At 40.9% G+C, this 27,546-nt stretch overlaps 1 protein-coding gene across 2 annotated transcripts in view; it reads right to left on the bottom strand.

The window, feature by feature from the left end:
- The window catches only part of FAT3 (FAT atypical cadherin 3), a 436,391-nt gene that overhangs the window by 84,887 nt on the left and 323,958 nt on the right, over nucleotides 1-27,546 (bottom strand). For both annotated transcript variants that reach the window (XM_077805390.1, XM_077805398.1), the window contains exons 9-12: nucleotides 19,852-23,925; nucleotides 10,321-10,517; nucleotides 9,381-9,534; nucleotides 7,757-7,990 (exon numbers count right to left, since the gene is read on the bottom strand). In XM_077805390.1, the coding sequence (XP_077661516.1) occupies nucleotides 7,757-7,990; nucleotides 9,381-9,534; nucleotides 10,321-10,517; nucleotides 19,852-23,925 (4,659 nt within the window). The remainder of the gene's footprint in view (nucleotides 1-7,756; nucleotides 7,991-9,380; nucleotides 9,535-10,320; nucleotides 10,518-19,851; nucleotides 23,926-27,546) is intronic.

Below are 27,546 nucleotides of genomic sequence, written 5' to 3'. Positions count from 1 at the left end.
CCTTGGGGAAGTTTTTAACCTAAGCTAGTAGAAATAAGCTTAGGGTGTCTTTCATGTGGGTCCCCACATCTGTATCCCAGAGTTCAGCATGGGGAGGGAACCCTGACAGTAGTATTTCATTTTTATTGGAGTTTTAGTAGCTCCCTCGGTACTCGCAAAGATTTAAACACTTTGGAAAGGAGCAGAACTTCAGACAGAATAGATATCAATCATAGTTACTGAGATCTTTGCTGAAAATGTTGTATCCTCCCTCACCCAACAGAGGGGAAAACTCAGAGAGAGGGCATTTAGCGATAACTGCAAGTACAAATTAACCATATATAGATACAGAAAACAATAGATAATGAACTTGATTCCTTCTCTTTGTAGCAGCTGGGAGGGCAGCTATCACTTACTACACACAAAGGTCTATAGGAGCCCCAACAAGCAGAGCCTGCATGACATGGGATATGCTGAATGCAATGCATCCTCTGAGCTACCTGGACCTAAAGAGCACCACCCACTTTTTGATGGGTGCAAGCTCACAATGCCGCTTTAATCAGACTTAGGCAAAAATTCCACTGCTAGGGGCCTTCCACTGCAGGCCATGACAATATCCAGCACAAATCCTGAAGGAATCAAGCCCAGGAAATAGACTCTTAATGGAAGCAAACCAAATAGCAGAGACATACTGAGCCATAGGAGTCATACAAGACCCAGAGCAACCAAGGTCATCATACAAAATATCCCACTGTGTGGATATATTTTTGAAACTGACAGATACATCTCAGAGCACTCTGTGTTCTGCTGTGAGGTTACAGCCTTTCAAAAGAGCAGGATACATCAGCAACTAAAAGCACCGCCTTCACAAAACTAAAGGAATGCTTTGGAAATGTACCACAGAACTTATTCATCGTATGTGTTGCTTTATGATGTATCCAAAACTTTTCTTTAGGTTTGTAGAAATCCTTCCCAAAATTGCACTCTTACACTATACCTGTGAAGTTTCACCCCTCCCAGCACAGACCATTCCTAGACTTGTTTTCACCTCAGGAGAGAGAGACGTGCTCTAATGGTATAATTTGCTCTGGATAGTCCCAGACAACATTACCCCTAAATCCTTTTCAGAGTCACTGCTTTCCACATATGGTCTCCGACTCTGTAGTTCTGGCCTGCATTCCTTGTTCCTAGATGTAGAACTCTGCATTCAGGAATATTAAAACACATTTTGTTTGCATGGCTCCAGCTTACCAAATGGTTCAGATTACTCATATGACTGCCCTGTCCTCATCATTATTACCACGCCACCAATCTTTGAGTCATCCACAAATTTTATAAATAGTGATTTTTCATTCTGTAAGCATGAAAAGCCAGACTACAGAGTGGCTCATCGGGAACACTGGCATGAAACAGGGCTTCATTTTATCTCTGCTGTTTGGCATTGCCACAAACTGCATAGTAAAGAAGTGCATTTGGAGCACAGGCGCCAACTTTTGTTGGCGTTGGTGAGTGCTTGTGCCCCCCCGGCCCCTGCCCCACCCCAACTCCGCCCCTCCATGCCCCTATTGGATCCCCCCGCAAATCCCCGCCCCAGCCCCACCTCCTCCCCCAAGGGCACCACGCTCCCCCTCCTCCCCACTCCCTCCAAGGCTTGCTGTGCGAAACAGCTGTTTTGTGGCACAAGCACTGGGAGGGAGAGGGGAGAAGCAGGACCCAGCGGCGTGCTCAGGGGAGGAGGCGGAGCGGAGGTGAGCTGGGGCGGGGTGGGGAGCTGCCGGTGGGTGCAGAGCACCCACCAATTTTTCCCTGTGGGTGCTCCAGCCCTGGATCACCCATGGAGTCGGCGCCTATAATTTGGAGTACAAATACTGGTATAGAATCAGTAGATAGCATATGATTAGAGGAGCTACACTTTACTGATGATAGTGGGAAACTAAGTGATACCCCCAAAAAGTAACAAAGAGAGTCAATCTGGCAAACACAGCAGTCCACGTAAGGCTCAAAATTAGTTATGCTAAAACAAACGTACTGGAAACCCAGACATCAAACAGTAACATCACGCTAGATGGCAAAAATATCAAGGAAGGAAAACAGCTTCCCTGCCTGGGCAGCACCATACTGGCCAGAGATCTCAAGAAGGAAAGGATATCAAAGATAGGAAAGGCATCTTCAGTATTTACTAAACTCAACAACATATGGAAATCAATGATATACAGCACCAAACCAAAACTGAGAATTTTCAATTCAAACACAATATCAATGCTAACATATGGCTGCAAGAAATGAAGATCTTTTAGACTGAAAACTAGATGCCTTTAAAAATATGTGCCTATGAAAGATTCTGGGCACTGGTTGGAAAGACTTCATCACCAACAAAAAGATCCAAGAAATTACGAACCAGCAACTTGTTTCCACTAGAATCAGAAGAAAGCGCTGGACATATCTACTCCAGATACCAACTCTCAGACTCCCACATGAAGCTGTCAAGTGGAAACCAGCTGGTGTGCAGAAATGAGGGTACCCCAGAGAAACCTCAAGAAGAACTCTTAGGAGGAAGGGCAGAACAATCTATCTCAACACCATAGAACAGGGGAAGCAGCAGCAAATAACAGAGAGGAAAGGAAAAGACTAGATTCCGCCCTGTGCACCAACATTGGAAGATGCAATGTAATAATGATTTTATATTTATTTCCATATCATTGATGCAAATGTTGAATAGCTTCAGTCCTAGTACCAAACGCTGTGAAACCCCACTAGAAACATCCCCATTCAATGCTGATTCCCCATTGGCACCTATTTTTTGAGATCTATTAAATAGCCAGTTCTTACTCCATTTAACGTGTGCTTTATTGATATCATATAGTTTGAATTTTTTATCAGAATGCTGTGCAGTCACAAGTTAAATGCCTTACAGAAGTCTATGCAGTTACCCTTATCGACCAAAGTTGTAATCTCATCAAAGAATGAAATCAGGTTTGACATGACCTATTTTTCATAAATCCATGTTGATTGGCATGAATTATATTCCTATCTTTTATTTCATAATCAATTAAAGCACATATAATCTTTTCCATTATTTTGCCTGAGACTGATATCAGGTTAACCAGCCTATAGCTAACTATGTCATTCTGCATGCCCTTTTTGAATATTGGCACAACATTAGCACTCTTCCAGTCATCTGGCCTTTCCTTGGTATTCAAGATTTATTAAAAATTAACATCAGCAGGCCAGAGATCTTCTCAGAAAGCTCCTTTAGGGATCTTAGTTACAAGTTATCCAGGTCTGCTGAGTTTAAAGTGTTTACCCCTAGTAGATGTTGTTTAGCATCTTCCTAAGTTATGAATGGACTGGAAAGTACTTCATGGTTCTCATGTGACACGAGCACATACACATTTTTCTATCTATATTTTTTTTATCTCAATGAATTTTGCTCAGCTTTTGGAAATTACCCCTTTTGAAGCACCAAGTATTTATAGTACTGATTGGAACTGTCCTCTACTTGTCCCTATTCAGTGTTCTCTGGTCATGATCACCAGTCACTCAGCAATTATCCCCCTTTATCTTTATTCATCATAAGGAGCTACCTTGGTGTTGGGTACAATAACTTTTGTGTTAGAAAATTATCATGTACAATTTTTAGAAACTGTAATGATGGCTGAACGGTACCTCTGGCATACGTCTCCCATGACAGACCGATCAGCTAAAAGATTGACTAGAAGGATCTTGTTAGACTTCAATAAATTGCCAAAACCACCAGTACTGGATGAGGGAAATGGAGAACTGGATCTGCCAGCTGGTCACCACAAATGTCAACGCTCCAGGGACCAGATTTCTAGAGGCGTGTAGGCACCTGAAGATGAAGATAGGTGCTGGCCTAGTTGGAAGTAGTAGAATTTTCGAAAGCGTCAAGGCACCTAACTCCCATTAGATTTCTCCATCAAGTTTCCCTCTAGGGTAGACGTTGCGTAATAGATTCCACATACCAGATTGCTATGGTGTCTCTGCAAACCTGGAGCCTCTCTGCCACACCATACAACCAGTTGCAGCTCAGGTCCCAAAGCCTCTATACTCTATCTACAACAGCAGGATGGTGGGTTATTTCACTAGCTTGTATGATACGGGTTAGCTCAGTGAAAAATCAGGAATTTCCAGTAAACGTAGGGCAGATAGCAATGCTATATGTTTATCTTTAAAAAAAAATCAATAATTTTAGTGTAACAAAGCGAGTTGTGTAGCTACTCCCCTTTCTTCCAGATGCCCACTTAATTCACAGTTTGGACCATCCACCTTTGTTTGAACTATGCACTGTATTGTAATATGCTCCTTGTTATCCAAAGCAATTCTCTTTGACTGAAAGTTGTGAAATTGGAAAGCAGAGCCCTCCCATTCATGTCCCCCTCTAGCACGTGTTCGGGCTTGGCTACACTTACATTTTATAGCGCTCTAACTTCCTGGCTCAGGGGGGTGAAAAACCGCCCCCCTGAGCGCAGCAAGTCAGAGCGCTTTAAAGTGCTAGTGTAAACAGGCTCCGAGCGCTGGGAGCTAATCCCCTCATGGAGAGCTCTCTCCCAGCGCTCGCACGCGACCACACTCACACTTGAATGCGCTCCCACAACAGCGCTTTGAAGTTTCCAGTGTAGCCATGCCCTTAGTCAATTTAGGTTCAAATCCTGCATAGTGCTGAGTACACTCTGTGATGCTGTCAAGCAGGTTGCCAATACCCACCAAGGCAGCAGGCTAATTCACTCACATGCTAATAGAAATCAAAGGAGTGTCAAAAGGCATTGTAATGTGATCAGGCCAATTCACTTGTGGGTTGGCATAATTAAAAAGGAAATGTGATGGTATTGTCTTCATTTATCTGTAACCTGTTGAATGTTATTACATTATATTTTACATTATAGATCACTGTACTTAATTAACCCTAGATCAAAGGATGTATTAGCGTTTAGATGAGAATTTACTTAATGTGTAAAACTGCATGAAAACTAATGAAGGATTGTTTCTGGCTATCACGTTGTTCATGAAAACTAATGAAAGACTGGCTGGATGGCTTAACTAAATGTATTATGTATGTCTCTGTAAAGTTCACCAGGATTGAAGCCTTAGAACTGTAAATGAGAAGCATGCAAACTTCAAAGCATGGGCTCTTGCGTTCAACAAAGGGAAATCTACAGAACCATGCTGTGATGCGAACACGTGCCAGACTGCTTTCTGGGGAAAACAGCTAAGAGAATGTACCTTGGGAGTGATCCTGTATCTCTGAGCTGTTCGGACACTTTCAGGGGGTGTTCCAGATACAAGACAGAGATCCCCAAAGCTGTTTTGGGTAACCCTGAGACCCCTATGGAAAATCAGGAGATTACTACACCTCTGCTAATCATTTGGACTTACAAACTCTGACTCACCTATAATGTATTTTACCTACATTAACCTCTCAGTAACTTTAATTTCTTTTTCTTAGCTAATAAATCTCTAGTTAGTTTACTAGAGAAATTGGCTACAGCATTGTTTTTGGTGTGAGATCAAGAGTATCCTTTGACCTGGAGTAAGTGACTGGCCCTTTGGGGTCAGGAGTGTCCTAATGTGAGGTGATTTTTGGTTTTAATAACTTTTCATCATTTAGACCAGTTTGTCTGGGTGGCAAGATGCACTAAAGAGCCTCAGGGGACTGTCTTTGGCTCCATGGTAAGATTAATATAGTAATCCAGCAGTGCACAGTTGTTACTGGCTTGGTGAAATCTAATTATAGAATCACCAGTTTGGGGTGTCAGAAAACAGGGCAGACAGTCTGAACGGAGATTGACACTCTCAGTTGTGAGCTACTCCAGATAGCATGACACCCTCACCTCTCATAGATTTCAAAAGGTCTCTTAGGAAATGCTCAGCACATTTCATGATCAAACCCTTAAGAAGAAAGCAAAGGCACATCCCTGTTTCAAATAATACGGTGAGCTGCAGGTACTGCACAGCAAAAACCTTCAATAACTTGAGCAGTGGCACTGAATCTTCCTACTGCCTGGAAATTTCCCTAATTATCCTAAGAATATCTGACCAAACATTCATTCTATATAATGCCAGTTCCCCCATATGCTGTATTATGTTTAGTGGGACGAGTTCCTGGAGCCCACAACATGGCTTGTCTTTCAAGTTTTCTCTCTGTGTTCTCCATGCTGGCATTCCTTTCTTCATTCTTCTGAAAAGGGTGCATGTTCTCTAAGTCACAACTCACCCACCCACAACTCAAGGACCGAAATAGCAGAGGAGTCGGCAGATGCTAACACTGACTGTAAAATGCACCGTGGAAAATATGTTCCTTGGCTCATTACAAGCTACACAAATGTTTTCAAGGGGAGTGGGGGCTTTCAGTACACTACAGAGATTTAACTGCTGTATGTTATGAAAAAAACATCCTATCCTAATTCATTCATTTCCACAACAATGGGAATATGTTTTTTTAGTGCTGACTGATAAAACATTGAATTGTATTAAAATCAGTTTCAAACCAGATTAACCCCTGCATCTTACACATCCCTCTATGATTTACAGCTCTAAATATGAAGTCTATATACCCTTTCATATTTGTCATCACATATCCACCTCTATAAAAATATGCAGTCTCAGAAAGAGAATGAATGTAGCAATTACCTCTATTTTTAAATAGTTCATCATCTCTTTATGTAAAGTTGATTTAGCATAAGCATTTTATTTCAAATTCTTTGCTATCTTCTTTTGTTTTAAATGTCACTTCATACACATGAGAAAAATGCTAATTAAAACAGCAGTGGAAAATAAAAACACTGGGTTTGCAACACATGTATTGGCTAACTAACAGTAATTATTTTGCACTACTGGGCAGTAGAATAAACTGTAATTGTGATTTTTCAACCAAGGAGCATAATATATTCTTTATAGATAAAGTAATAAATGTTTGCAGCTTATTATTTAACTTTACTGAATGCAGCAAATTTAAACTAGCAACCTTAACAATAGAGGACACTACCAGCATCTATTATAATTCAGAAAAATATGAACAAAAAGTATTTCCATTCAGTGGAAGATCCTGGTTTGTAGGTAACATCACTCATGCCATGATTTCATAAAACATCTCCCAAAAATAAAGCAGAGAAAAGAAAAAACTGTCAGACTCTATGTTTATTTACCTGAAACAAATTAGATGAAAAAGAGCAAAGGCTTTTATAAATTAATACTTGTGTTACACGACAAAAAAATTGTGCCTAGATTTCATGATTAAGTTCTTCACATAACAAAAGACTGAAATTAAAAAAAACAAACCAGTAAGAAAATAACCAGAGTATCTCCAGTGTAAACAATAACAGACTAAAATGATAACAAAGCGGTGATGTATCAAGACCTATATTTCTCTACCCAGCAATAGATTTCTACTGGCATATAACTATACTACATGCATAACACAAAAACAGGCATGGAGAACTTCAGCTCCAAAAGAACTTGAGGCCTTTATAGCACAAAAGTTTAAACTTAACCCTAAATTCATCATAACTGCTACCAGTGATCTCTACAATAAGAATATGGTGATGACAGTCTTCCCTGGCCACTGCAATACTTATACATCTATGACACCATGCCACATTCAACAATGGGCAGCAGCAAAGGGGATAACAAAGGGGAGAGGAAGAAAAAGCAGAAGAGGTGAATAAGGAGAGAAACAGGGAAGAGGAAGGTGCCATCTCTGTCGCAATTCCACCAACCCATGCATTTTTCCTAGTTATTCTTAGTAATATTGCTCACTTACCTACATCAGGATCCGTGGCCTGGACTCTTGTTAACAAAGCTTTAGTGGCTGTATTCTCATAGACACATGCGGTGTAATGATCAGTAGAAAACATTGGTGGATTATCATTGACATCTTCCAGAAAAAGGTGGATTTCTGACTGGCAGAACCTGCCACCGCCATCTGTTGCCCTGGCAATCAAGTTGTACACAGGGATTTTCTCTCTGTCTAAAAGGGCCGAGGTTTTCAACTCACCTAAAATTGGGTACAAGCAGTGATCATCATTATAATATTACAGAATATCCATTTTTAGATATTGTAAGTACCAGAAAGATCACATATTTTTCAGGAGTTAAAAGAAAAAAAGAGGGGGGGAAAAAAGAAACAACAACAGTATCCATCACTGAAAAGCATACAAAATCCTGAAAGTTTCATTTTTACTTCTGTTTATCCACATAGTTAACTGCCAGTACAAATGCAGTAGCGTAAGCCAATCTGGATGACCTTCAAAGCCCTACAATTTCACCCATGGCTGAGAGTATAATAAACCGTATTTTTCATGTCTGCCTTTTGGTTACTCTCAGAATCTCCATGGCTCTCTAGATTTCTAAACACATAAATGCACTGTAAATCTACTGATGACAGCAAAGATAATCAAATGTAAAGGGCCATAATGCTGATCTTTGCCAAAAAACAACTCAAGCGTCTCAGTGGGTGCCTGTGCCTTCCAGTTTAGATCAGATCTCTCATTCTCAGATACACACACGTTATAGACCAATGAAAGGACACAGGTCTGACCATGGGCATTAAGAGCAACAATAAGGTAGATTGTTCATATTCCACAAGTTTTCAATATTATCTGCTTCTTATAAAACAAATAAATAGTCTTCAACCATTAATGTATCAGCAAAGCATCTGGCACTAGCCAGCAGGACTGATTTAGTCTTTTATATGCCAGATCCTATATTTAAATGGATTACACTTTATTCTGATAGGGGACAATAACCCACCTTTAAAATACTAAAAACCTCCCACTGCTTCAACCTCTGTCATTTATGGTAACAAAACAGTACCACCAGATGCAGTTGCCTCCGGTTATTAAACCACGTATCAAATCAGCAATACCCCCACAACACTCCAACATGCTAACAAATACTATATCCATGGCCCTTCCTCCCCAAAAGCCTGGATGAAAAGATAGTCCTTGCCACATGTCCTGAAGATTGACACATTCAGGCTATTTTAGACACGGGTGGAAGAAATGATTGCCAAAGCTGAAGGCTTTTTATAAACATTCTGCCAGCAGCTCCCTGTCTTTTATACCAAGTGGGCTCCAGCTCAAGGCCTCTGATGCCCACAACTGGTTTGAAGGTCTTGCTGGGAAACAGGAGGGTTAAATCCTCCCCAATGGATGGAATATCCAAGGTGGCTATCAAAGGGGTTCCTTCTCCTCTACTGTCCTATAACTGTCACCTTCAAAGTGGACATAAATGCCTGCAATATTATAAACTGACAGCAGAAGTTCAGATTTCCACATGTGACACTTTAATGGAAAATGCATTAGCAGTAATTGGCGAGAACTCTGGCCCCAACTGGTGGCCGGGATTAGCAATGTCATTCAGAGACAAAAGTTTTGTCACCTTACCGCTTTCTGGATCTAAAAAAAATTTATTGTTCCCAGGTCCGAACAGCGAATAGCGAATTTCACCATTGGATCCGATGTCTGCATCCTTGGCGCTGATCTTAAGGATGACTTTGTTTGATGGAATGTCTTCAGGAAATAATGCTGTGTATGCAAACTAGGGACAAAAGCACAAAACACAGGGGATGCAAGAGCAGCAGTTAATATTATCTTTGTACAAACATCATTTTGCATGGTTACTCTCTATGGTACATGCACTTAAGTATCTTCAACATTTTTATACAAAAGAAACAACTTTTCTTAAGGAACCTTAACTCATTAGTATAAGTTCTTAAGTTTTTTAAGTATCACAACAACAACAAAAATTAAAAGCATTAATAGGACTGCAAAGGTGTTAGGAATAAAAAGGCAGCCACACCTTATACACTGCCTACCCTGACTTTTCCTTGAACATTCCCCTCATTTCACTACTGTAGCAGGACAACTGCACCCTTGACGGTGAATGTGGGAGCGCAAGGACAGGACACAGGTAATTTTACCACTGTATCATCTGTGCTCAGAGTAGGTCTAGATATCATGGTGGTTAAAATGCCAGAGGCTACCTGTGCCCGGTCTATACTAATCCTCTCACCATTGTTACCACTAGAGGAGCTGCACCAACAATAATCTAACCTTACTGCACAATAAGAAAACTACCAGTGTGGAGAAGGCCCAGTTCCTCTAGCTCCACTGCTATGTTCTCTAAAACACTATTCTTCCACCTGCTTTAGCGAAACTATCTACTCCCACCAGTGCCTCCCAGAACACGTCAGGCCACTGAACTAAGAACTTACCATAAATGCAGCTAAGAAATGAAACTGGAAAGCAATGATAAATAATAATGAACTTACAGGAAATCTTTATGTCCAGTAAAATATTACACAACTAAAATTTGCTGACTAACCTGATCACAGACAGGACTATTATCATTAACATCCGTGACTGTCACTTCCACAGCAGCTTGCGTTACAAAGAGGCCATCGGTAGCAGTGATGTTCAGAAAATAAATGTCTTGTTCTTCCCGATCTAGTGGTCTCTTCACGTAAACCTTCCATTCATTCTGAACCAGTCCCAAGGCGAACTTCCCTTTGGGATTCCCTCCTACAAGAGGCAATGGGGGCCTATCAGAACTTTGCACTCATTCAAACATAAATACAAGATGCAGCTTAAAGGTGCCACAAGTAAGTAGCTATCTTTTCTCCTCATACAATGATAAGTGCTTTCAAACTGGCAAACTTTGGAAATCTGTAATAAGATTATGCTCCCGGGCATTTGTGGTCCCTTGTATGAAAGTAGAACACTAATATCGAAAGAAAACAAAATCCGTTTAGCAGAGCTCAAGATGATCTCGTTTAGTTCTCCTTAAGGGCAATCAAATTCAAACTGTGAACAATCAATAGTCTTCTCAGGATGGTACAATTGTCTTTCCACTTAGTCTCAAGAGAGTCTGTAATACACTATAGCTCTTGTTACCAAGACAATTTCATTAGCTGTTGATTATGCAATCAAGGAATGGCAGTAGGTTCTATTAAGGAATCCTTTAATGAAAGCTTTATCATACAGCTGTGCTGTTCTTATACTCATTAGGATTCTAGTTTTAAAAAAAAAGTTTACATGACCCAGGAAGACACATTAGTATTAAATAGCCCTAACGAGGGGTCATTTAAAGAGCAGTTCAAAGATAAGCATTGCAATTAGATCACATTTATCAGAGAGTGAAAGCTAGCGAAAGCCAGCCAGGAGTGAAGGAGGTGAAGCAGAACAGCTTTTCATTATGCTGAAACACTGACACCGAACCTGGCAATATTACTTTTCCACATCATTAAATTGCATGGAGAGAAAAGCAGCTTGTACAGAGAAAGACTCGTCCCCATCATCCTCAGAGAGAGAAATAATGTTATTTCACACATTGAAGGATACAAGGAATTAAAAGTGACGTGAAAAGGGGCATGGTTCTTTGTCAATAACATTTCTAATGCTTATTTACACCTGCATTTGAAATGATATAATCCCCTAACTCTTCTATAAGAAGATCACCTTCAATTACCTTCCTTTGATGTAGCCTGTTCTCCAACCTTTGTCTTTAAGTTGTCAGATTGGACTGGAAATTCTTTTGGGTCGGGTTATCACGACTTCCTATCTGTGTGTACAGCTCCTAGAACATGCCTGGTCTGTAAAACTAGATGTATACATTCACCATATTCAGGCAGAAGGGCATCTGTTTATAATGAACTCAGATGCTGCATGAATTGAATGGGGAGACGGAAATGCCCCACATTGTTTCAGTGAGCAAATTACAACTCAGGCTAACCCGCTATTTAAGCTTTTCCCACTGGGCGAAGTTTGCTACTGTTCTCTTAAAGAGAGACTGCAAAGGTTAAAAAAAAAGTGGGGGAGGGGCCTTCTGCCCTCCTTCTTTGTGATGTATAAAGGCAGCCCAAATGGTGTCTTTTCATTAAATTTTTTTTTCTCCTCAGCAATATCAAGAATGTAAAGTCTGGTGTTCCTTGGCTTTGCTGGAGGGCTCACTCAGTGTCTTAGATGTGTGTTGTGAGATCTCTTGGCCCCAATGAAACAGGCAGGTTTTTAATCTTTTCTCCCAACTATTTATGTGAGTATGTTAGAAAATAGGCATTAACAAAAACATAGAAAAGAGAAAAAGTTATAAACGGTCGGAATAAAAAAAATCACTCTCCCCCTATGATCACACCACTTAATTAGGTGTGACTACCTAGCATCTCAGATATCATAACTCTGCCAGTTCTCCATGAAGTCTCTCAGGGGCCTGTTCTACGTTATGAAATTAGGTTGGTATAACTACATCGCTCAGGGGTGTGAAAAATCCACACCCCTGAGTGACACACTTAAAATGATCTAACCCCCAGCGTAGACAGCACTAAGTGGATAACAGAAATCTCTCATTGATCTAGCTACTATGTCTTGGGGAGGTGAAATACCTATGCTTTCCCATCAGCATAGGTAGTGTCTTCATTGAAGTACTAGAGCGGCACAGCAAACTTAAAACCGAACAAAAAGGTTGAATGCATATGTTAAGCCTTGTGTGTATATCAAACACCAGAAAATGAGGGCACACACTCGGTCCCACCGCTCTTTTGCTTTAAATATTCAAGCTTTTTCAAACTGGCCTATCTCCATTAAAATTAATGGAGTGATGTCTGGCCCTAAGTCTTTATTGCTAGACAACACTATTTGTACCAACCTATAATTGATTTGAGAAATAATTTTGTGATTTAAAAGATGTTTAGCTTATTGATCAGCCATATATTTTATAGAACCTTTAGACTGAGTGTGTGCATTTGTATTCAAGTATAAAATTAGTATATCAAACATTTAACCATTTTCTGTTTATAGCAAACCACTGGACACAGGTTCCAATCCTGAAAGGTCCTGAACTCCCAGTGACTTCTGTGAGAGCACAGAATGCTCAATGACAGGCCAAATCAGGCCCTTGCTGAAGCTGTGTTGTGACAAAAAATGGATTTCCCCAAAAGAGGATCCATTGTATTTCATTATGCAACATGGGCTGGATCCAAAGACCAGTCAAGTCACTGACCACTGACTTGACTGAACTATGAAGCACATCCTAACCAGGCTATCAAGAAAGGTTTAATGATTAACATTAAAATATCTCCATTTAAGTTCAGCATCCGGGTAAAGAAGCATAATTTTTCTCCACAGCTGGTTGCGAACCAGTCATAGCAAGAATTCTTTATAATATAAAAAAACCAGCCTTAAATATATGTGTTTAACTTCATGGTGGCTTTCAATACTTCTCTGCACTGTACATGAGAGTTACATGTACATGCTTTGGTTAAAGCAAATGATTAACAAGCTTCAGTTAACATGAAGCAGTATACCCACCTCATGTATATCCCATTGCAAAGTAAAGAGGAGAAGTAAAATCTTTAATCAGTTGGGTGGTTGGTCCTGCTAATAGTAACACCAGCCTTGAACAACTCTATAGTCATTACTGCTGTGTTGTTCATGAAATAACTTTTATATCATACGCTGTGAATTATGGGAGCATGTATAAAATGTTTGGGTCTTTAAGATCCCACATTTCTTTCCTTTATTCTATTAGAAGATTCATCTGACTGACCAAGAAACCTTAGTGATAAACAGGTTTCAGAGTAACAGCCGTGTTAGTCTGTATTCGCAAAAAGAAAAGGAGTACTTGTGGCACCTTAGAGACTAACCAATTTATTTGAGCATAAGCTTTCGTGAGCTACAGCTCACTTCATCGGATGCATACTGTGGAAACTGCAGAAGACATTATATACACAGCTTTATAATAGCTTAGCTATTATAACATTATAATAGCTTAGCTATTACCAGCAGGAGAGTGGGGTGGGAGGAGGTATTGTTTCATGGTCTCTGTGTATATAATGTCTTCTGCAGTTTCCACAGTATGCATCCGATGAAGTGAGCTGTAGCTCACGAAAGCTTATGCTCAAATAAATTGGCTAGTCTCTAAGGTGCCACAAGTACTCCTTTTCTTTTAGTGATAAACAGAAAACATGTGAATCAAAGGATTGATTCATATGTCTCTTCCTTTTTGGTTATCATTATCCTTCCTTTCTCCATTGCTCAGCACTGGTGCTACATTTTGCTGATGAAAGACTGAAGGCATATGATAAAATGTCACAGAAATAATGAGCTGTAAACAGTAAAATACTGTCAGGGAAATATTCTTAAAAGGAAAGGATAAAAATAAGCTGTGGTTCATGGAACCATTTTCTAGCACTCATATGTATGTCCTGCTGCAGATCTCATTCTGCAATGATTAATTAACTTTTCCACTAACATAGTTAAGCAGATTCTGTGTCCTCAGGGCATTCTAATTAATTAGTTTTTCACTCTGAATAATGTAGAATTTTTAAACGGACGCCTCCTGACTACAAGTATTAATGGATTCTTTAAAATCTGTTGGCAGTTTTCTTATGTTCTGCTTTGAATGTCACAACACTGAAGTGTTAGCTAAAAATAAAGGCAACTTTTTAGAATTACTTTTGAGGCTAAGGCCTGGTCTACATAAGGGGGGGTATGGATCTAAGATACGCAACTTCAGCTACGAGAATAGCGTAGCTGAAGTTGACGTTCTTAGATCGACTTAGAATCACCTACTTCGCGTCCTCGCAGGGCGGGATCGATGGCGGCGGCAGCTCCCCGTCAATTCCGCTTCCGCCTTTTGCCATGGTGGAGTTCCGGAGTCGACGGCAGAGCGATCGGGGATCAATTTATCGCGTCTACACTAGACGCGATAAATCGATCCCCGATAGATCAATCACTACCCGCCAATCCGGCGGGTAGTGCAGACAGGCCTAAGAGAATCTGCATAATCTTTCATCTTTTGTTACTTGAAGTTTGACTAATGGCCTATTCCCCCATGCCCTACTCAGCACATGGTACAAAACCAACTTGGGCACAAGTTTAATGAAAGAAAAAACAGCTGGATACAATGAAATCCAGAAACATGTTGATCCCAAATAAACAAATCTTGATACACATTATTACTAAAGCGCACATACGTAAGTTATAACAACTAAAAGGGTAGCTGACCACATGAGTTTTCACTGCGAAAACTATTCCCTATTTGTAGTGCATACTAGAGTGGTTAATTTATTTTGTTTCTTTCTTTGGATTTCATATTTATTTATTTAGAAATGTCTAGTGCCTATCTGGAACTGTAGGTGATTTATGCATATTAAAACCAATAGAGTTTACACAAAATTTAATATAGTGCACATGCTTATTGAGTTGCCCAAATGATAAAGACAACCCACCAAATTCTACCACCACTACACCTTAGCTTTTGAGGACAATATTCTTATATCTGCCAATATACCTCCTCCTGCAAATACCTGAGCTCTCAGGGCTCTCAGAAGTGGCTACTGAATGACTCTAAGGGTATGTCTACACTCCAAGAAAACACCCACGGCTGGCCCATGTCAGCTGGCTTGGGCGGTGAGACTACAGAATTTCAGTATAGATGTTAAAGCTCGGGCTGGAGCTCCAGCTCTGGGACTCCACAAGGTGGGAGAATCCTAGAGCCTGGACTCCAGCCCAAGCCCAAACATCTACACCAGTGGTTCTCAACCTTTCCAGACTACAGTATCCCTTTCAGGAGTCTGATTTGTCTTGAGTACCCCAAGTTTCACTTCACTTAAAAACTACTTGCTTACAAAATCAAATATAAAAATACGAAAGTGTCCCAACACACTATTACTGACAAATTACTTCCTTTCTCATTTTTACCATATAATTATAAAATAAATCAATTGGAATATAAATATTGTACTTACATTTCAGTGTGATACTTGAGCCTGTTTTCCCACTTGTGAGTCTTTGTCTGAAGCCAGAGCCTCGGCGGTGAGGCTGAAGCCTGAGCCCCACCTCCTGGGGCTCCTGGAACATGTAACTTAGCTTCACAGGACCCACTGTGGTGTGGGGCCTCAGGCAATTGCCCTGCTTGCCCCCCCAACCCTGCACTTGTGACCCCCCTAAACCCATCCTGCGACCCCCACTGAGGATTACAACCCCCAGGTTGAGAAACATTCATCTAGATTAGTTGAATAGCCCCTGGAAGACCTCTGTATACCCCCAGGAGTATGTGTACCCCTGGCAGAGAACCACTGATCTACACTACACTTTTATAACCCTGCAGCCCAAGCCCTGTGAGCTCAAGTCAACTGACACGGGCAGCCGCAGGTGTTTTACATACCTTAAAGGACAGATCCTCAGCTCTGGTTTACTGTCTCCATTGACTTCAGCAGCGCTATGGCCATTTACACTAGCTGAGGATCTGCCCAGAGGTGCTTGAAATGCACACAAAGCAAAAATAAAAATGTGCCACCCACCCCAAAATTACTCAATAAATACCAGTTGAGCTTCCCATGCAAAACAAACACAGACAAAAAGAAAATAATACTCACCACAAACAACATAAACTCTCCCTTCCAAAAAAAAATACCGAGAAAGGAGATGAATAAGGGGTCCTCCTCTCTTAATCAGAAACACAGGCAAGGGCTCCAATGACTTGCTGGATCAAAGTTATAATCTCAGCCACATTTTCTGGTTGCTTTCCCCTGATCTACCAGCATTACACCTCAGTCTCATTTGAGATGGGCATCAACCAGCTCACCCGTGCCCAGGGTCAGATGTCAGTCAGACACTGGGCTAGGCATACCGCCTCACCAGGTAGGTCAGCCACACTGAGAATGTCAGACTGAGTTCCACTGGCACACTTCGAAGCTGCTATCGCCCATGCCTCCTCACTAAGGGCCTGATCCTCTCAGCTGCTGAGCACCCTCCGTTCCCACGTTCTTCAATAGGAACTGTGGGTGCTCAATAGCTTCAAGGACAGGGATGCAATCTTAACAGCCTCAAGCAGTGGTTACGTCCAGTTACCTTAGGCCATGTCTACACAGGGACACTCAGGAAAGTGAATGTAAATCAACTAGAGGTGTGAAGTCAGTGCACATTGTGTGTGGATGCCCTCATTAAGAAGTAAAGTGGCCCTAATTTACAGTAACTTAATCTGCCTTGAATCAGGCTTCCCCTCCACCTTGAAGGTGACTTCACACCTTTTAGTTGATTTGCCTTAACTTTCCTGAGTTTCCCCGAGCAGACAAGCCCTCAGATATCTAAATACTTTTACAAAACCTGCAATATTTGCACTAACAAGGGCATTCCCATACAGTAATTACAGGGTCCTGTAGGTAATACTGCAAACACCAAGAAAACCTTCTCTATTTGTCTAAAACAATACTGACAAGTCTTCGGTAACCCACATGAAAAGGCCCATGGTTTATTGCATGCAACTGGCCAAAATTGCGCTCTCACAAGAAAAGCAACAGTGTCCCTTCCATCTCCAGCTATCACTGCCAGGGATTTGCTGATATTTAACAGCCAGCTTTTATATCGTGCCTTTCATTGGTACGGATCCCAAATTGTTTTACAAGGACTGTCAATAAATGGACAAATAGGCATCACTCTTCCACCCATGAAATGCAAATGGCTCTGGGCTAGAAAATGGCAGCTGTTTACCAGCACAGAGCAAGCCTGAAAAACAGGTTTGAACTGAAGAACTGTATCTATGTTAAACTAAAAGTGGGAGGGGCATGTTAGTCAAGGACAGTGTTGTTATCCATATTAGAAGTTGGCCAGAACACTGAGATCATTGATGTATTCTTGGGGAAAGTATTATGGGAACTTTAGTTGTCACAAGTGGTTAGAGCTTTGATTTTATGTCTCATCTAAAAGGCGATTTTTCCACACCTTCTGTGTGTTACATGTCCTCAGGGACATGTATGAAAGGCTATTTTGAGTGCCCCAAATGCCATTCTCCTCATTTACTTTCTTTTCTCTTTAATTCAGTGATCCATACTTGCTCCAGTGAACGGCTCAGGCGTGACTGTATTTACAGAACAATATTCTGGGTCTCAAAATACCTTCAAAATGACACAGTCACTGAAAAAAATCCCCAGCTAATTTGATCTCATGAAATGTTTAAGTCCACTAGCAAAACTCATTTTGAACTCGAAGTATGAACTGAATGTTTCATTAGTGAAAATGCAACTGTATTTTAAAATTTGTTTTTTAGCCAATAGAATTAAATTTTTCTGGATGATTTTCATTCTACAATTTCCCATATCTAAGAGGATGTCTTAAAAAAATGAAGATAGCAAAGCCTCTTTGGTATTATGTTCTAGCAACTGCAATGGTATATCACATGTGCCTTTTAAACCTTTTGCTTTTTTCAGTAGCATTTTTAGAATTTTCTATGACAACTTAAAATCAGGAAGGGATAGTTTTGAAACTTTTAGGTCTTATGGGAGGAGACTGCTGTTCAACTGGTATTTTTCTCAAATGAAGGAAGTGGATTAATACATAATGTATCTATACTGTGCTTTAGAACAGGAGATTTAAGACTGCCACAAAACCAATAGGACACCAGCATTACTATTCCAGTTTTACAAACAGGGACAATGGAGCAGGAAGTGGGTGGCAGAGTCAGGAATAGAACTCCTGCCTTCCAGTTTTGTTCTTTACTCACAAAACTATCCTTCACTTCCTGTCCTTATACACTATTAAATGATAAACTATTAATATACCAGTTTAGCCTTTACAGGAGCAGAAGAATTCACTTTCCAACTGAGTAAAGACTCTTTTCAAATGGTCAAAATGAATTATTAAATCACTTGAAACCTGTGGTATTTTGAATGTATATGATGACAAATCCATGTTACCTAGGACTTCACGATTGTTACCATACCACGTGCCACAGCCATTCTGCATTTGACAGCAAAAGCAGGGACAGAATTCAGATCCTCCAGCTCCAAATACACAAACCCCTGCACCACTTGAGCTAAATTAGACTTATTTTTGCCCATTACTTGTTAGCAGAATTGAGTCTATGACAAAACTGGGAGCAGTTCTAATTCTTTCCAGTGCAGACAGTGGTGCATATCCACAATAACCAGGTCATTACAATATATCAGCAGCTCTGGCAGGATGAGAGGCAGGAGGAACCAAAACCTTAATCCCAAAAAAGTACTGGAGAATGCAGATAACAGACATAGGCATAGACAAAATAATCACATCCCATTCCCCTCTCCATCTCCCTTTTCCAACACATACAGACACATCTAACATTGCTCTGGAAAAACAGAATGACAACAAATATAGCATGATAGGAACAAACAATACTACTATGCTTGGAAAAAAAATTAGTGAAATAACGTTTACACCATATACCTACTGCACAGCTGTTAACCAGAACAGCAGTGAGGAGGGTTATTGCTTCCCTGGTTTGTGATATGATGCTTCTCATAAGTGGGGAAAGTGTGGTATTCCTCCCTCACTAATTTACATTGCACATCAATTTTTCCAAAGATAATGATTTTTTAAATTGAATTTTTAAATGAAAGTTTAAATGAAAATTCCCCTATCTGGAAGGGGAAAGGTTTAATTAAAAAAAGTGCTTAGAAATGTAAGGGTTTTCCTCCTGAGAATAAATGCTGTTTATTTTCTCTGGTTGATACATTAAGTTCTGATCTTTCCCATGCTGACACATCAATCATGATGGGTTACACCTCCTTACATTGCAGCACAGCATGAAGTGCTGGGCTGTGAAATTGGGGGGGAGGGGTAGGCGGGGGGGGGGGGGAAGAGTGACACACACACAAATCTCTTTCTCTCTATCTCTAAGCTTCACTAATTGCTACAAAATTCTGGTCAAATTAAGAACAATAAATCCAAGAGAACAATAAATCCAAGAGAAACAGAACTGACTCGCTTCCAAGCTGAAGATGTACCTGACATCCTGCTAAATCTTTCATGTCAATCTGTACTAAATCTCAGTCCTTCAATAACGGCAGGTTTCAGGAAGAAAAGGGGTTTGAAAGTTTCTTACCTGTGATATGGTAGCTAACCTGCCGGTTGACTTCAGACGTGTCTTCATCCCATGTGCTGAGAACTGCCACAACTTCACCGGGAGGGTCACTCTCTTTTACGGATCCTTTGTACACCTCGTGTTCAAAGACTGGTGTGTTGTCGTTTATGTCTGTCACAGTGACAGAGACCAAGGTGGTGGATGAAAAGGAGAAAGCTTCTCCCAGATCTGAAGCAACCACTGCAAAAGTAAAAGTGGGATTCTTTTCATGATCTAGGTCCTTCAATGTGCTGATCCACCCACTGTTGCTATCGATTGAGAAGGCTTCCATGATCTTGTCCAGATCAGATTCTGCTGAAAGAGTATATGTGACTTGCCCATTTGCACCCCAGTCTGCATCAACTGCTTTAACCTGGATAAGATTAATCCCTATTGGCATCCCTTCCATTATTACAGCTTCATAGTTGGCAGCTTCAAACACAGGCTTGTTATCATTTACATCCAACACTTTAACCTCCACATCCACAGTTAATACAATGTCCACTTTGTCAAGCTGTATGGTGGCTGCAACTTTAAAGTGAAAAGCAGGATTTGTCTCATGGTCAAGTCTCTTATCTAGCTTTATGATTCCAGTGTCCTGGTCTATGATGAAAATCCCTTCCTTGTTGTTTTCAGCTAATTCACCATTAACAGTGCTATACACAGCACCCTGGCTTGGCAAAACATGCAAAATGTCAAGGGTGCTTCCTATGAGAGTGTCTTCTGGTATTGTAAAGGAATATTGGGGTTGGGAAAAGGAAGGTAAAACAGCTTCTGGAGGTAAAACATGGATATAGACAGGAATAAGGGAATGCTTCATGGGAATGCCACCATCAACTGCTTTGACGAAGAATGACAGAACTGTGTTTTTCAGCTGGTTAAAGTTACCTTTGGTGACCATCCATCCATTGTCAGGATCAATTTCAAGCAGATCTGCCACTGAAACAGAGGCTTCACTATACAATGAATAAGTGATCCTTGAATTGGTTCCATCATCTGGATCTAATGCCTGCACTTGGGTGACCAAATGACCTTTTCCAACATCTGCTTTGACACTTGCTCTGTATTCTATTGTCAAAAACTGGGGAGTATTGTCATTCTCATCCACTACAATCACTCTCACGGTGCAGAAAGTCATTCTCCCACCTCCATCCAGGGCCCTCAAAAATATATTGATATCCCCTTCCAAAGGGTTCTCTCGGTCCAATTTCTCAGTTGTTAGGATCTGTCCATTGTTATCAATTAAGAATCGGTCCTTGGCAAAATCATTTATTATAGAGTAGTTTATTTGGCCATATATACCAGAATCTCCATCTGTCGCTTTTACATGAATTACCTTAGTTCCAGGGGCAGCATTTTCTCTAACCTCTGCCACATAAATACTCTGTGAAAACACGGGGCTATAGAGGTTAGCACCAAGGATGTGAATATGCACCTGAGCTGTGCTGGTGAACAATCCATCCGAGACAGAGACATTTAAGCTATACATTGGCTCCATCCTCTGTTTCCGATGGTTAGACAGAGTTATAATGCCACTCTTGCTGTCCATTAGAAAGCTGGTCCGATCATTTCCAGACAAGATACTGTACTCCAGTCTGTCAAAATCAGAGCTGTCAGCATCAGAAGCTTGGACACAAGTCACAAAATGACCCCGAGGGGCCAGTTCACTCACGTAAGATTCATATATTAACTGGTTAAAAACTGGAGGGTTATCATTCATATCTGTCACGTAAATACTAACAAGAACTTCACTGCTCAGTGGTGGGAATCCATTATCAGCTGCTCTGACTTTTAAGCTGCACTGCTGTAATAGTTCATGATCCAACATACGGGCTGTCAGGATTAGGCCACTTGTGCTATCTATGTGAAAGTAATCAGTGCTGTTAAAGGAGTCCTGGACAATTTGATACTGTATATTTTTGTTATTTTCAGAGTCTGCATCAGTAGCAACAACCTGCAACACAGGAGTCCCAATCAATGATGCTTCGGATAAGGTGGCATTATAGGCCGAGTGATCGAAAACGGGAGGATTATCATTTACATCAATAATGATTAAGTCCACAGTGACCTCAGCCCGAGCACCAGTGAGGGCATCACTGGCTCGTACTGTCATCTTAAAGACAGAATTTACTTCATAATCCAATGGGCTGATGACACTCAGAATGCCGGTATCAAAGTCAATGTTAAACTGGTTGTAGGGATCTCCATCAACGATGATATAAATGATACCCTGGCCCTCTGGGCTGGTTGCATTTATGCTAAGAATTGGGGTGTGCATTTCTATGTCTTCATTTACAGAAGCTGTATAGAAGGGCTTGTCAAATACAGGCATTGCTTTATTAACTATAGTAATAGGCAGTTCTACTGAAGCAGACAATGATGGATTACCACCATCTTTTGCAAGGATGATAACTAAATACTCTATATTAGATAAGTCAGAGTTGAAAGCTTCTCTTAAAGTGACACTACCAGTTTGTCTGTCAATTTCAAAATGCCCATAGTCTTCTTTCAGCAGATAGGAGACTTCACCATTTGCACCCTTATCTTTATCAATGGCTGTCACTCGATATATTAGGGTACCAGGCTCAGCATCAACTTGTACAGCAGCATAGTAAGGCAGCCCTACAAACACCGGAGCATTGTCATTGATGTCCTCAATGTTAACTCTGACAACCACCCTGGCCACACGGAGATGATCTAATTCACGACTTGCCTCAACGACCAATTCATATAGCTCTTGTTTTTCTCTGTCAAAGGGGATGCCCGTTGTTTCAATGACTCCCGAGGTGGATTTGATCTTGAACTTGTTCCCCGGGTTTAATATGCCATACTTCAAGGGCTCATTGAGACGGTTTCCAACAGCATTCACCACAGCTACCTTTGTGATATTAGTGCTGTTCTCCGAAATAGAAGTGGAATAAAAACTTTGCGTAAAATGGAGCCCACTATCCATGGCTTCTTTTACCATTATGGTCACCATAGCAGTGCTGTAAAATTTCCCATCGGACACTCTTACTATAAGCATATAATGATCTTTGGAAAGAGTATTATTTTTTATGGTGAGTACCCCAGTACCTGAATCAATCAAAAAATGGTCCACATTGCCTTCGATCAGACTGTATGTTAGTTCAGGTGGAACCTCTGAATCTGGGTCTGTAGCCTTGACTTTAAGAACCTCTACACCAATGTAAGTGGGAAGAAGCAAGACTGTCTCAAACACAGCCTGACTGAAGACTGGAGGATTGTCATTGATGTCAGTTACTTCAATAGTAACTTCGACCGGACTCTCCGCTGTGAGCTGTGGATTTCCGCTATCCCTAACATGCACGTGGAAATGGAAGTGGGCTATGGTTTCATGGTCTAAATTTGCAATTGTTCTGATCGCACCAGTGCTGGAATCTACAGTGAAGTACTTCTTAGCAGTGGATTCAACAATCTGATAAACCAGCAAAGCATTCTGATTACTGTCGGCATCCGTGGCTCGTATCACCAGGGGGTTGTTGGCTGAACTCCGGACTATACTGTTTACAGGAGCAGCTTCACTTATGCTGCCTAAGTATTGGGAGAGGATAAAAACTGGCAGGTTATCATTTTCATCAAGAATCTGAATGTTGGCGGTGGCATTTGATGCCATGCCTGCCATGTTAGTTGCTTGAACAATGAGCTGGTAAGAGGAAGTGCGTTCATAATCAAGTGGCTTTTGACTGGTGATGACTCCAGAATATGGGTTTATAGCAAAGGCTCCATCCACATTCCCATCCTTGACCTCATAAACTAATGTAGACTGACTGATTGCAGAGATCAAAATGACTGAAGTTCCAATATCAACATTTTCATTAACTTCTGCTTGGTATTCCTTGTGTGTGAACTTTGGATGGGAATTATCTGACATGGTCACAGAAATGCGTACAATTGCTGTTGCAGACAGTGGTGGTGAACCTTGATCAGTTACTTTGACTGACAAAACAAACTGTCCCATTGTTGTCAAGTCCGGCTCCTTCAATACTGTGATGATGCCTAAAACTGGTTCAATCTTGAACGTGTTCCCAGTGTTTCCTAAAACATAAATGTTGAAAGCTATATTAGAAGTGAAATCTTGAAAATGATGTTATAAAACTAATCTATGATACCATAGTCATATGATACCATAGTCATTATGTTATAAAACTAGTCTGACTATGATACCATAACCCACAAGTGGTCATCAGTAATACCAGTAATTGCATAGAATGAAAAAAGCAGGTAACTAAATCTGTGGCCTGAAAATCAAATAAGTGGCCTGATTTTCATAAGTACTGAGCATCCAGCAACATCCACTGTCTTCTGAAAATCAGACCATGTATTCATGTATGTAAATATGGTCCTAAGAGCCCCTTTTTGAAAATCTTGGTTTATACATTTGTTTCATATTGATTAAAACAAAGCCTTTTTCTCTATTTTTAAAGATTTTAAAATTATTTTAATGGTTACTACAGGTGCTCAATACTTCTGAAAACCACACTATTTTTATTTAGGTGCCTACACATGAATTTAAGAGCCTACCTTTAAGATCCTAGTTTTGAAAATTTGGGCAATGTATATTATGCAAAAGTAAAATGTAGGCAAATGCACCTCCCACATTATGTAATTAGACTATCAAATAGTTGCATACCTGAGACACAAAAAGGGGATCATAGGCTAACAAGCCAATTGTCTGATAAAGGGATAACAATTCATGCCCTGAAATAAAGAGGCTATTAAGCACCTATAGAGAAGATTACTGTAGCTCAAGGCTACAAAGAACTGACTACAAAGTGTTAGAATAGAAGTTAGAAAAATTACAAGGAACAATACCATATAAAATAGATAACAGTATCTTGTCTCAGAGAGGTTTATTATTTGATTTCTGAAGAAAGAGAAATCTAGATTAATAAGATTTTGTAGAAAATGTTTTGAGATCAGTGTTAGAATGTACAGACAGAGAGGTCACAGACTGCATAAAGGAGAAAATAATTTGTTTGGATCACAGGTTTGTTTGCTTTTTAAACTAACGTGTGATATACACTCTGACTGTTCTTCAGGAGACAGATGCAAAACTTCAGGGTCTGTCCAAGTTTTTAACTGTTACTACATGTCACCTCTATTAGGCAACATTTTTGTGTGTGGCATCTTAAGTAATTGCTTAAAATGTGGTTCATTGTGTGTGTGTGTTTGTGTGTGTGTGTGTGTGTGTATAAGCATACACACAAGCTTTTAGCTCCTTCTTCTCATTTTGATTCCAAAGCCAAACAGCATATATAGACCTGTACCAATTCTGAATCTTTGTTGTCAAACCATTCCCGATATCATGGTACATTATCATGGAGACTATTCCGGGGATCTTTTTTGCTAGTCAAGGACCCATGACCACTGTAAGAACATTTCTCATACACCACTGAGTGGTAACCATTAGTAAACAGTGATCTTTTAGTGGCAACTGCTCCAGCTGTTGCGCAGAGGGCAGCATGTGTGAAAATTCCAGCTGGAGAACAAACTATGTGGCGACCCAAGAAGTAAATAAATACAGATTCTCTGAAAGCTGTAACTGACTGCTAAGACTACCCGTATTTGCTGCAGGTTCTGAGGCACAGAGGCTAGTCCAAACAGCAGAGATCAGTATGATAGTGGCTCCCACATATCAGCTATAAACACACCCGTAAGAGCGACAGAGGCCAAGGGTTATGCTAGCTAAACCAAACTTTGTGCTGTTCACTGAGAAGCCCGGGGTGCAGATTCCCACAAGGATGAGCACACTGGTAGCACTGACAAACATTGCATGTGGCCGAGCAGTTTTATTTTGTTACTGCTAGCTAACAGGAATCACAGACTGATACATGTAGGGCGGGGGGGTTGTTTTTCTCCTTTAGAAATTTCTGATTAAATTATGAGACTATTGCTTTCATCATTCCAAATACTTCCTGTGAATGAAGAAGCTGTGGATGATCTGAGCCCAGCTGCTAAAATCAGCATCCTCACTGCACAGAATTTATAGGTTATAGAAACTACAGCAAATGAAGCCTCAATTTTGATGCATCTAGGATTGGAACGTCTGTGGATAATGAAACCATAGGAGTTCAGTTTTATAGTAAATGGAGGCTTGAAGTCTGGAAAAGCAGACAGAGCTCATGATGAAACAGAAACAGCAGGCAGTTATAGAAGACAAACCTATATGCAAACACTTTGGAGGATAGAACTAAAATTCAAAGGGATCTAGATAAATTGGAGAACTGGGCTACAGACAAGATGAAATTAAACAAGGACAAATGCAAGGTGCTACACTTAAAGAATAACCAAATGCACAAATACAGAATGGGGGATAGCTGTCTTGGCAGCAGCAGAACCTGGGAGCTGTGGTGGCTCACAACCTCAAGATGAGTCAGCAATATGATGCTGTTGCAAATAAGGCAAATGCAATTTTGGGTTGTATTAACAGAGGCAAAGCATGCAAGCCACAGGAGGGGACAGTACTGCTCTACTTGGCACTGGTTAGGCCTCAGCTGGATGTACTGTGTCCAGTTCTGGTCACTGCTGTATAGAAAGGATGTAGAGAAACTGGAAAGGATCCAGAGGCGAGAGGTGAAGATGACCAAAAGGATGGAATGCTAGCCTTATGAGCAAAGGCCGAAGGAACTGTGTACGTTTAGCTTGGAAAAGAGGACGGGGTGAAAGTAAGGAGGTATGGGCCGGTACGGTGTACCGGTAAAACGTGGCCGCCGGTACTGGCTTGTACAGCTGACTTTAAAGCGCTGCTGCCGCTGCCCGGGGGAGGGGGAACGCAAAAGGGGCAGCGACGTTAAAGCCCTGCCACGGCAAAGGACCCTACTTACAGCTTAACATCGTTGCCCCTTTTGCCCCCTCTCCTGGGCTGCTGACGGGGGCAAAAAGAGTAGCTGTCCTGGGCCCGGCAATTTAAAAGGGCCCAGGGCTCTGGCCAAAGCCCCAGGCCCTTTTGATCGCCACTGCAGCCTCAGGCAGCATGGGCCAGGCAGCGCAGATGGCCTGGCTGGGGGATGCTGACCCCCAGCCCCGCCCCTTCCGCCTGAGGCCCCGCCCCTTCCCAGCCCCCCCTACTGGTAAGAGTTCAATTTTACTTTCACCCCTTAAATATGTCATAAATATGAAGGGAAGGGGAAACACCTTTAAATCCCTCCTGGCCAGAGGAAAAAACCCCTTCACCTGTAAAGGGTTAAGAAGCTAAGACAACCTCGCTGGCACCTGACCAAAATGACCAATGAGGAGACAAGATACTTTCAAAGCTGGAGGGGGACGGACGGACAAAGGGTTCCCTCTGTCTGTGTTGCTTATGCCGGGACCAGAGCAGGAATGCAGGTCACAACTCCTGTAAAAAGTCAGTGAGCAATCTAGTTAGATATGCGTTAGATTCTGTTTTGTTTAAATGGCTGATAAAATGAGTTATGCTGAATGGAATGTATAGTCCTGTTTTTGTGTCTTTTTGTAACTTAAGGTTTAGCCTAGAGGGATTCTCTATGTTTTGAATCTGATTAACCTGTAAGGTATTTACCATCCTGATTTTACAGAGGTGATTCTTTTACTTTTTCTTTAATTAAAATTCTTCTTTTAAAACCTGATTGCTTTTTCACTGTTCTTAAGATCCAAAGGTTTGGGTCTGTGTTCACCTAAGCAAATTGGTGAGGATTT

This window comes from Eretmochelys imbricata, chromosome 1 (assembly GCF_965152235.1).
Source record: "Eretmochelys imbricata isolate rEreImb1 chromosome 1, rEreImb1.hap1, whole genome shotgun sequence".
Classification (NCBI taxonomy): domain Eukaryota; kingdom Metazoa; phylum Chordata; order Testudines; family Cheloniidae; genus Eretmochelys; species Eretmochelys imbricata.
Note: the sequence above shows the minus strand (reverse complement) of the source record. Positions and strands in the feature narration are given on the sequence as shown.